The 12,390-nt window shown below is 38.3% G+C and overlaps 2 protein-coding genes across 2 annotated transcripts in view; both read right to left on the bottom strand.

The window, feature by feature from the left end:
* LOC124796164 (Down syndrome cell adhesion molecule-like protein Dscam2) overlaps window positions 1–3,219 on the bottom strand; it is a 93,495-nt gene extending 90,276 nt beyond the window's left edge. The window contains exon 1 of the mRNA XM_047260255.1: window positions 3,151–3,219. The gene's annotated coding sequence lies outside the window, so the exon portion shown is untranslated. The remainder of the gene's footprint in view (window positions 1–3,150) is intronic.
* LOC124796163 (Down syndrome cell adhesion molecule homolog) overlaps window positions 1–12,390 on the bottom strand; it is a 151,134-nt gene that overhangs the window by 18,530 nt on the left and 120,214 nt on the right. Inside the window, exon 9 of the mRNA XM_047260254.1 lies at window positions 3,151–3,297. Coding sequence (XP_047116210.1) covers window positions 3,151–3,297 — 147 coding nt within the window. The remainder of the gene's footprint in view (window positions 1–3,150; window positions 3,298–12,390) is intronic.

The following is a 12,390-nucleotide window of genomic DNA, read 5'->3' as shown; positions in this document are numbered from 1 at the left end:
TTTCTTATTGTATTGTGATCACAGTATATTTTTTTGGTTTCATAGTGGACAGGATTGTCAACCATGAAACTCATAATCAAATAAATATGTTGGGAAGTTGTAGACAGTATTCCAAGTTTCATAAAGAGATAATGGCAGGAGGTTCTCAGGGTTACTCTACACATTATTCAGACAACTTTCTTCTGCAGAATGAAAATTTTATTTGATTTAGACGAAGGCCCACAGGATAATTCCAGGCATATAACAGAGTGGAAGTACACAAGGTATGTCTCCAAATTGTGCCTAATGGCAAAAGTAGCAGTGGGCAACCTTTCTATGGTGTGGAGGACATGATGTTTCCAGCCAACCCCAATGTCTATGAGGAGACCTGTGAATTTGAGGCAATAAGTATCTTCAATGGGAATTAGTGATCAGAACTGAAATGGATGCAATTAGCTCTGCTCCAGTTTACTGTCACTGAGTTTACTTTGAACCAGGTTTTGAGTTCTGAAAGTAATTTGTTGGCATCGCTCTCTATATTGGTTGACTGGTTATTATTTATCACAATGCTACTATTGTCAGCAAACATAGTGAACAGCATCAAAATGATGCTGCAAGGCACGGGATGGCATGACAGCATATCAACATCCCTTGGGCATTCAAACCCTGGGTGAGGAGCTCATATCCCTTCTGGCTGTTACACTTTTGTCAGACAGTGTGTAAGTATTTATTTATTTATTATGAACACAGCCTTGCAGGAAAAATTGTTTTCTTCTTCTTCTTCTTCTGCACTTCAAGGCTTAGGCACTTGTATCTGTTCTGTCTTCAGTTTTCACTGCCACTTCATTCTGGGTCTTCCTAGGATCCTTCTTCCTCTCAGCTGGTACTGCATGGCCAGACATGGGATTCTCTCTGCACTCATTCTTTGTAGGTGATGTTTCATAATGTTTTACTTTGTTCAGTCTTTTCCTTAATATTACAAGTACATAGTTCATCCCTAACATCTTCATATCTTATATGGTCTTGCCTGGTAACATCTCGTACTTTCCTAAATAAATCTCATTTCCACTGATTGTAGTTTGCTTTTATCATTTTTTAGGGATCCATGACACACTTCCATACAACAATACAGGTGTAGCTATGGTTTTAAAAAATTTTAATTTTGTTTCCTTCTGTATTTTGTTCTGTAATGCTTTTTTTATCATTCTGCATATTGATTGGTATTTTTAACGTTATTTTCTATGTCCTTATCCATATCATAGCTCACATTTTATCCTACAAAATTAAAGCTGGAGACCTGATCAAGTGGTGTATTACCTATTATTAGTATTGAGCATGTGGGGTATTTCCCATGATGTGCCAAGATTGTAATTTTCCTTTTTGATATTCAAACATTACATTCTTTTTTCCCTAGTTGATGTAATTTACAGACTGCTTTTTGTAACTCATCTTCACTTTATTACAAAATGGTATCATCATCTGCATACATAAGAACATTAATATAATTATTTCTGTTGAACTGTATACTCAGATTTACTTCCTATCTCCAGTTTTTAATCAAATAATTTATATGCACATTAAATAAGGTTGGTACCAGGTTACAGTCTTGTTTGAGTCCCTTATTGCTAGTGGTTTCTTCAGTTTTGTTAATACCAACTGTTATTATTATTTTTGTGTCCATGTATAAGTTTTTTATAGCTTCTAAGTCTATGATATCCAGCTTTAATCATTATGTTCACACTGTCAAAAGCTTTTTCAAAGCCAATAAAAGCTTTATGCATTTCTAAACTGAACTCTTGTCATCTTCCTAAAATTCTCTTTATTGTAAATATATTATCACTGTATCAATGGCCTATCTGGAATTCACATTGTTTTTTCAATAGGAGAGACTCTGGTTCTTAAATGACTGTTTATTATTTTTGCAAAGATTTTATAGGACACGTATAGGAGGCTGATTCCCCAATAATTTTCTCATTGTTTCTTTGGCCTTTCTAAAAAATTGGTATCACTTCTGATATTTTCCAGAAGTCTGGGATTTTACACCAGTGCCAACATTCATTAAATAAGTGTAACACCCAAAAATCGCAAAAGGGACCAACATATTTTAGATGATCCATATTAATACCATCTGGTCCATATGCTTTCCCTGTTTTTCATACTTTTTTAAACTACTTGCAGTTCTTTTATTGTTATTGAACCCAATGTGCTAGTATGTGATGTGATCCTGTCCTTCTTCATTAATTCTGGATCTTCTATTTTCCACAATATTTCATAAAACTCTTCCCACTCATCTTCACTAATTATATTTAGTCCTGCAGTATCTTTCTCCAATCTGTTTATGTGTTTCATTAGTTTATAGGCAAAAGTTTGCTTCCTCTGCATATCTTTTTTTACTTTAGGTATAAAATGATCCCATGACTCTTGGTGTGCACCCTAGTTATCTGTTTGGCAAGGTTCCATTTTTGCTTATACTCCCTTCAGTTTCTGGTGATTTATTCCACAGGAGTTTTTGTGGGCTCTATCTTTTTCTTCAACAGCCTTTACAATATTTCCATTTCAAATCCTCAATCCTTCCTTTTTCCTTAGCCACTTCTTCTCCCCAATACCTCATATGTCACTCTTTTTATGCTATCTTTAATATTTTGCCATTCTTTCCCTACATCCTGTACAGTTGGAGTGTCCAGCAGATATTTCTGTAATCAACTTTGGTAAAATGTCCTAATACTTTCTTGTTCCAGAAGATACACCTTAAAGACATCCTCAAGCTTTGTTTGTCTTCTTGGCCTAACTTTCTTGTAACTGTTGCAATGACTAAATAGTGTTCAGAACAGATATCGCTTCCTCAGTGTAAGTGTATATCTTGAACTTGATTACATATCCTGTCATTTGTTATTAAAAAGTCTATTAAAGATCTAAAGCCCCTAGATTCCATGTAAACTTATGTATCCCTTTTTTCCTAAAAAAAAATAAATAAATAAATAAATAAATAAATAAATAAAATAAATGTGTTAGTGACCTTAAGCTGGATGAAGGTAGTGAACTAAGTTCTTCACCATATTCATTGATGTATTGTTCTCCATATGTACCCACAGCTCCTGAGATGGGAATGTTTCATTTAATAAATTTGTAGACCCATACATTAAAAAAATATAAGCATACATACATACATACCATCCCATTCAGAAACTGTCCTGTATGTGACCTTGTACCCCAGCAGGACACCATTGACATTATTAACAGCAATTTCTAGCCAGGTCAAGAGGATGCTTTGTGAAGATACACTGGTGCAATGAACATCTCTTGGAGGTGAGTCTGGAACTAAACCAATTGAGCAAATGAAAGGTATCAGTTATCAATGACATTCTATCATAAACTTATATGTTATTTTGTTTTATTTGTATTTATTTATGCTGTATCAAAATTAATGTAAATTTGTCTTCATCAAGATATTGTTCCTATACAGTTCTAGTTACTAGAAGTTAAACGAGTGAAATGGTGGTATACAGCAATTGTTAAACCATAATGACATTTAGATACCATATTATTTCTGTCACATCTATTGAAACATTATATATCTATATTTCTTTCATTAGACATTATAGAGTTCTTTATGGTAGTAAATACACTGCCAAAATTTGTGTGAAGCCTGTCAATTTTGGTATATATTCAATTCTAAGTTTAACATTTTGTTGCTCCTCATTTTTGCTTTGAACTAACATTTTGTTCCAAATATTAAGTGTGTTAATATTAATTAGTGACATAACTTCAAGGTCTTATCCTGTATGCTTCTGCAGTTAATTAACACTAGGTTTATATTTTCTTTTCTGGCCTACTATAATGCTCACTCCTCTCCATAATAGACAATATGCACATGTCTCCTTGGCATACTATGCCTTACTGCTCATCTAGTACACAGAGAGATTTCTCTAATATAAAAATGCTATCATATTCATCTGTACCTACTCTGCTAAATAGTAGCTGCTTTTGAAGTGTAGTGCACATCTTAACTATTAAGAGAGACTCCTCCCAATTTTCCCTGTGGTAGTACAGATCAAGAAATTTGCACCCAAGTGAGTTTCAGGATTTCCAAAGCATTTATTTTATGCCTTCAACCTGGATCCAAACTAGAGGGCCATATTCAGCCTGAAGGTTCTGTTAAAAATCATGAACTATGAGATCATACAGTGAATGATGTTCATGGGCTCTCACTAGTTTAACCAGGTAGTGCAAGGTAGTATGGATGGCCTTTGAACCCAGGCACAGACTTCGTTGGTGATCATTTTGAGCCACAACTTGCAGCAGGTTGCATGTAATACATCCAATAACTGTCAGCAGAGCTTTCTTTCGTTAAGTGCGTTCCTATTAGGATGCATACCTAATTATTCAGCATATTTAATTGCTAAAATTGGGCCATTATGGTTAGATAAACTGCTTTCAATAACATTATGGAAAGGATGACATGTAGAGTTGCAGACAGGGGCAATTAAAAGACTTTTACACACTGAGCTTTTGGCCACAGACTTCTTTAGAAAGGAAAACATGCACTCATTCATACAAGCAAGCACACCTCATGCACATAGCACTGTTGTGTCCAGCCCCTCCAGCCAGAATGCAGCTTGTTGTGTCAAACAGAATCAGCAATATGAAGTGGAATGAAAACAGATTGCAGGGAATGGGTGGGGGGAGAGAAATCAGTACTCCCTGAAGCATGTATGGATTAGATGGTGGCTTGGCAAGGCTGCCAGGCACAGCATCAGGAGGTGGTTGGGGAGGAGGGGAGGGGAATAGGGAGCAGAAAAGGACAGGAGCAGCGAAGAGGGAATGATCAGTGGATGCACTGGCAGAGAGTGGTGCACAACAAGGGTAAGGGGATGTGAAATGGAAAGAGGTGACAGGACAGAGGGGGTGGAAACTGCTGGGTGGGGGCTGTGGGCACATTAGGTTCCATAGGTTGAGGCCATGGTGATGTCAGGATGATGTCAGGAGCAGAGAATGTATTGTACGGATAGCTCCCATCTGTGCAGTTCAGAGAACCTGGTGGTGGTGGAGGAGGATCAGTATGGCTCAGGTTGCAAAGCACCCATGGAAATCAAGTTGGTTATGTTCAACTACATGTTGTACCACAGAGTGGTTCACTTTGGTTTTGGCCACAGATTGATGGTGGCCATTCACCCCAGTGGACAACCGGTTGGTGATAATACCAATAAAACAAGCTGAGGAAATTGGATAATTTTTGATTTTGTCCATCTCGTTTGCACTAATATAAAATTCAACTGCAGTGGTTACCAGTTTCAGGCTGACATGCCCATTTTCAAACCACACACCTTGTTATTAACCTTAATTATTCATACCATATGGTGCCAAAAAGCACAGGAAGCTGTACAGTGGGCATCAAGTATCCTCACTGATCTTGGACTATGCATCTATTGCAACTGACTGATGGTGGATAATCTTTTATTTGGCCCATCTCAGTTGCATAAGACTGTATAAGATTCAGCTCTAGTTGTTACCAGCTTCAGGTTGACACATCCATTTTCAAACCATGCACCTTGCTATTAACCATAATTATTCATGCAATATGGTGACAAAAGGTGCAGCAAACTATAAAATGAGCAACAAGTATCAACATTGACCTTAGACTATATGTCCGTTGCTACTGACTGACAGTCTCCAGTTTCCTCAGTACTGAACAGTTGTGGACCAACCATCCTGTGGAAGCATGCCTCAAATAAGCAATATAAATAACTGTCCAATGATTGCAACAGAGCTGGTACATGATGTGGCTGCTTTCACAGATGGCCTGTTCTCTGATGGGGTAGGATAAGCCAGCCAGTTTAGAATAGGAAGTGCTGGGTGGATGGATTGGGCAGGTCTTGAACCTGGGTCTTCCACAAGCATATGATCCCTGTGGCAAGGGGGTGAGAGTGGGAGTGGCATATGGAGAGAGTAGTATGTTATGCAGATTAGGTGGGCGATGGGACAAAACTTTAGGAAGGATCATGGGTAGGATGTGCCTCATTTCAGGTCATAATGATAGTCAATCACAGCCCTGACAAAGAATGTGATACAGTGGTTCCAGTCTGGGGTTGTTATTGGGTGATGAATGTGGCATTTCTTTGTAGTTGGCTCATGACGGTGGTGGGAGAATTGGGAGTATGTGGGGATATGGCACAGGAAATCTATTTGTGGACTAGGTCTGGGGGATATGCCTGTCTGCGAAGGCCCTTTTGAGACCTTCAGCATATTGGGCAAGGGAGTTCTTGACACTGCAGATACATTACCCCTGGGTGGCCCAGCTTTATGAGAGGGACTTTTTGGTGGGGAATGGATGGCAGCTGCCAACATGCAGGTACTGTTCATGTTTGGTGGGTTTAATGTGGACAGAGGCAGGGATGGAGCCATTAGAAAGGTGGAGGTCAACATGCAGGAAGGTGGCACGATGTGTTCAGGAGGACCAGGTGCAGCAGATTGGTTAGAAGGTTTTGATGTTATGAAGGAATGACGACAGGGTATCTTGGCCCTGAGTCCAGATCATCAATGAACCTGGACTAGACCAATGGTTTGCAATTTTGGGAGGCTAGGAAGGTTTCCTCTGGATGGCCCATAAACAGGTTGGCATACAAGTGTGCCACATGGTTGTGCATGACTGTGCTGTGGATTTGTTTGTATACCTAGCTTTCAAAGAAGAAGTAATTGTCTTTTAGGATAAAATTAGTAAGGTGTATGAGGAATGAGGTAGTGGGTATGGAGTCAGAAGGACACTGGGAGATGTAGTGTTCATTAGTAGTGGAAGCTATGGTCATGTGGGATGTTGGTGTACAGAAAAGTGGCATCAGCAGTGACGAGCAGGGTTCCAGGGGGAAATTGGTGAAAATGGTGGAGAGTCAGTGAAGGAAGTGGTTGGAACCTTTGACATGGGATCCTAGATTTCAGGCAGTTGGTTGGAGGTGTTGATCATGAGGGTGAAAACTTTTTTAGTGGGAGCTCAATAACCAGCTACAATCAGATATCCAGAATTTTTGGATTAGTGGATTTTAGGGAGCATGTAGAAGTGGGTAGGTGGGATGTCATAGGGGTGAGGAAGGAAATGGATTTTGGTTGGAGGTTGTGGGAAGGGCCTAAGACTTTCAGCAGTGTTTGGAGATTATTTTGGACTTCTGAGGTGAGATTACACTGTTAGAGTTTATAGTTCAAGGGGTCAAACAATTGGCAGAGACCTTCCACCTTGTAATCACTGTGATTCATAACAACAGTGGTGGAATCTTTGTCTGCAGGTAGAATGATTAGGTAGGCATCTGTTTTGAGGCTGTTTATCACTGTCCTTTCTTTGGGACCTGTTTTGAGTCTATGTGTGGCTGTCGTTTCTCCTGTTGAAAGGTTGATGTTCTTAGAAAGGGACCTGTGAAAGGATGGTGAAGCCAAGTTGAAGGTAAGGAATTCCTGGACAGTGACCTGGGTCTAGTTGGGTGGGAGGGCAGGACCATGGATGGAGGTATGAACTAAGAGAGGCAGAGTTCAGTGTTGGGATTAGGATGGCTTTGGTTGGAGGGATCAGTGACAAAGAAGTGTTTCCACTGCAGGAATCGGGAGGAGGAGAAGAGATCTTCAGACTCCTCTCTCCCCACCCATATCCTGCTATCCCTCCCTCTTCCCCACCCCATTCTGAACTGGTGCTTCCATTTGATGGAGCACAGGTGCATTCTTGCTGAAGAGACCAGCGAGCAGTCGTGTGTTTGAGAAGCATGCTTGCTTGTGTGAATGTGTAAACTTTTTGTTGTGCCTGTCTGCCACTCAGCAAAAAATGGCTCTGAGCACTATGGGACTTAACATCTATGGTCATCAGTCCCCTAGAACTTAGAACTACTTAAACCTAACTAACCTAAGGACAGCACACAACACCCAGCCATCACGAGGCAGAGAAAATCCCTGACCCCGCCGGGAATCGAACCCGGGAACCCGGGCGTGGGAAGCGAGAACGCTACCGCACGACCACGAGATGCGGGCGCCACTCAGCACATCATCTTTATGGTGAGTAGCAATTTATCATTCTCATAATATTTTTGACATTCCAACGTGGACTTCCACTGTTTTATTTACTTTCAATTTTACATTTAAATCACTATGGGTAGTTAAGTCAGGAACTAACAGTCAGCAGTCTTTGTATTATGCCTTCGATTCTCAATACAAAATTTATACTGTGGAAGTGAATCAAAGCTCTATATGTGTCCTTCTTTATTAATATCAGATTGAAAATAGCATTACTGTTTCCACAACCATCTAGTTCTACATAACCTTATGAATCTCTAATTGCCTGATAAAACTCAAGAAATTTCCTACAAATGGCTTATAAACTGCCAGCAGCACCACCTTGTACGTTTGCAGATCCATTGCTGGAACAGTATTCAAAGATCTCTTCAAGACACTGTTTATTAACCCGTAAGGTCTGCAACTTGATGCTGATTTTTGTGTATATATAGTCACTAGCCTTTTTCACTTACTGTTTCAAATACAGTCTGATATTAACTTGTATCTATCCAGAAGCATTCTCTAATTTAATGTTTTCAAAGTGGGATTCTGATTAGCATACCACACCTGTTGATATTCAACCCATCTTTCATTTTCTTGTACCACTACATGGGTAGTAGGAATTGTGTCAAGGGAAGTTGGCAGTTTTTTGGGTCAGATGATCTCAGCACACACACACACACACACACACACACACACACACACACACACACACACACATACATTCATGAAAATGCAGCTGACACACACACATGACCACTGTATCTGTTTGCAGCCAGAGACATTGGTCATGTGTGTGTGAGCTGTTTTTGCATGAATGCATGTGTGTATGTCATCTATTTCAGAAAGAGGACTTCTAGCCAAAAGCTTACATGTTTAGTAGTCTTTTTGTTGTGCTTGTCTGCGACTCAACATCTCTGCTATATGGCGAGTAGCAATCCTTCCCTTTCATAATATTGTCAAGATGCTTTTAATATTTTCCACAAAACAACTCTGCCTCAAAATGAGGCAGAAAATCCAAACAGATTCTGTTCATACGTAAAGTGCACCAGTGGCAAGATGTAATCACTACCTGCACTGTGTGATAGCAATGGAAATGTCATTGATGACAGTGCCACTAAAGTAGTGTTACTAAACATGGTTTTCAGAAGTTTCTTCACCAGAAAGTAAATATTCCAGGATTCAAACCAAGAACAATTGCCAACTTGAGCAACTTAGACATAGATATACTTGGTGAAGCAAAGCTGCTTAAACCTCTTAATAAATGCAGTCCAGGCTATACACCAGTCAGTTTCCTCTTTCCACTTTTATCCTTTGCAATCAAACCCTGGGCGCAGATAACTGAAATCAATTTCGAATTTTCAAATGTTATCCGGCATCAATAGCAAGAAGATGATCAACAAAAGCGCTTCGCAAAGTTTCAAGCCTAGTGCTACGCAAAAAACCTGCAGTGAAAAATCATCCAAATCAAAATGTAAGTGTGTAACATGTGAAGTCCATCCTGACAAAGCAAAACTAATTGAAACTATTAATTCGTTGCAAGAAATTGTGCGCAGATCCTTGGCAGAAAACAGAGTGTTAGCTGATAGACTCAAATGTCTTGAAAATGATCATGGAAAACTAAAAACCACCGAGCAGGGCGTAAGTGAATTCGACAGAAATAAAGTGTAGACAGTAACCGATGATTCCGTCGCCATTTCAAGTTTTCCAACACATTCTGGGTGTACCGGTAACGCTAACCATAGCGCAATCATTTCGTCGTCTTTAGTAATAAATTCTCCTGCCGTGCTCCAAAAAACGGTAGGCCTATCAACAAAAGATCAAATCGTGCACCATCTGAAAGAAAAGCCTGTTATTAAGAAAAATGTGGAACCTACACAACAGAGTCCATGTAAAATAAAGTGTGCAGATATCGTAAATAGTGTTTCTTCTTCAGTAATAGCTCAAAAAAACAAATTCGATATCCTACTACAAAACGATGGTCATTGTGAAAAACAAACTTCTGCTGCATACAATAAACTTGCTCCCAAGACCGCAAAGTTAACACAGGTTCATAGTTATCAAAAAAGGTTACCGAATGTGCAAAAACAGAATATATCTACACAGCAAAAACACGTTTCAAAACCTTCTAGCCCCAAAACTGTGATGAACAAAAAAATTTGTGTGCTTGGTGACAGTCATGGACGTGGAATTTCAGCACTATTGAAAGATAAATGTAATTTAATGGTAACAGGTTTTGTGAAGTCAGGAGCGCAGTTTTGTGAGGTAAATAAACTAACAAACTCTACTGATGTATCTCACTTAAGTAATTGTGATTTTGTCGTGCTTCTAGGTGGTTCAAACGATATATATAGGAATGAAACAAAAGGGTTTGCAAAAGAAATGAAGGAATGCTTAAACAACCTATTACATACAAATGTACTCGTTGTTAACATTCCTCATCGTTATGATTTGCCTTCCTGGTCCTGTGTCAACCAAGAAATTTGCATTGCAAACAAACTGATTTCAGAAATATGTTCTACATTTCATAACGTAGAGATGATTGATACATACAATTTAGGAAGAAGATTTCATACCGCTCATGGACTACATTTAAATATGTTAGGAAAAGACCAAATAGTAGAAAAACTCCGAAATCATATCCTGAAGAAATCAGCCCCAAGTATCAAGATCGCCAAACAACCACAAATTACAAAATGGTTTAGGCCAAAAACAGAAGCTTTGATGGAAGCAGAACTGTGTCAACCACTCAAAACCATCTCTGCTACTGAAAATTGCGTGCAAGAAGCCACACACAAAAATAAAATCTCGGCCAATTTTTTAGGGTAAGTGCTGTGTCAGAAATACCTTTAGAAAAGAAAATAATTAAACCCTTAACTGAAAAGTCACAAAGTTCATCATTTCTTGTATTACACCATAATGTCCAGTCATTCAGAAATAAGATTCAAATGCTGGAAGTGTCACTTCAGTCTCAAATAAATCCAGATGTAATATGTATTACCGAACACTGGCTGTCTAAAGAAGAAATTCAGTCAACCTCTATTCCAAGGTACTCATTAACAAGCTTCTATTGTAGGAATTTCTCCACACATGGCGGTACTGCTATATTTGTAAAGGACCAGATAAAATTCAGTGAGGTAGGCCTAAATGAACAGATTGCATTATCTAAAGATAAGGAATTTGAGGTTTCTATGGTTAAGCTGCCTGAACTAAACTATATAATTATAAATGTATACAGAGCACCAAGTAGTAATATTCCAAATTTTATGACCAAATTAGAAGTTCTGCTGAATAGTGTCAGCTCATTAAATATGAGAATAATACTTTGTGGCGATTTTAACATTGATTTATCAAAAAACAGTAATGCTAAACTTGATTTGTTAAACATGACCAAATCCTTTAATATGATCCCCACAATACACTCTCCAACAAGATCAACAGAGCATACTGATTCAATAATTTATCAAATCTTCATAACTGATACTGGTTACAAATTCACTGGCGAAGTACTGAGCATGGGATACAGTGACCATGATGCTCAGCTACTGAGCATTGACATGGAAAATAGTAAAATCAGCCCCAAAAAAGTATTTCAAAGAAGAAACTTTTCAGATGGAAATAGTAGGGTTTTTAACTTCCTATTAGCTAAGGAAAATTGGGACAGTGTTTACATGCAAACAACTGTTGATAATATGTTCTTAAGCTACCATAACACCTTCCTTTATTACTTTAATACAGCATTTCCTTTTGAAACAAAAACTTCAAGCAATCAAAATAGAAAGTCGTGGGTAACAAAAGGAATCAAAATTTCTAGTGAGAGAAACAGATTTCTCCAATATTGCTCCAAAAAATACATAGTCACTGAAGAATTTTCTGACTATTGTAAAGCCTACAAAAAAACTTATCTTAGAGTGATTAGACAGGCAAAACTTTTATGGAATGACAATTTCATAAGAAACTCTTCAAAAAAAATGAAAGTTATGTGGAAAGTTATTAAAAAAGAAACTTGTAGTTCAACACCTAAAAAGGAAAACATTTCTCTAACACTTAATGACTCTAAGGTCACAGATCCATACACAGTTGTAAACAAGTTCAACGAATATTTCACCTCACTAGCAGAAGATCTCATTCAGGCAAACTGCAAGGTATCGTTCTTCAATTCCACCAATACGTCAAACAGCACTAATGCTACAATGTTTGTTTATGAAACAAACCCTGATGAAATTATGAACATAATAAAATTGTTATGCAATAAAATCTCTAGTGGCTATGATGAAGTACCTGACCTCATATTAAAGGTGTGTGCTCCCCATATAGTAAAGCCATTATCAACCATCTACAACCAATCATTAAAAACTGGCATTTTTCCAGATGCTCTCAAAATAG

The sequence above is a fragment of the Schistocerca piceifrons genome, chromosome 4 (genome assembly GCF_021461385.2).
Source record: "Schistocerca piceifrons isolate TAMUIC-IGC-003096 chromosome 4, iqSchPice1.1, whole genome shotgun sequence".
In the NCBI taxonomy this organism is placed as follows: domain Eukaryota; kingdom Metazoa; phylum Arthropoda; class Insecta; order Orthoptera; family Acrididae; genus Schistocerca; species Schistocerca piceifrons.
Note: the sequence above shows the minus strand (reverse complement) of the source record. Positions and strands in the feature narration are given on the sequence as shown.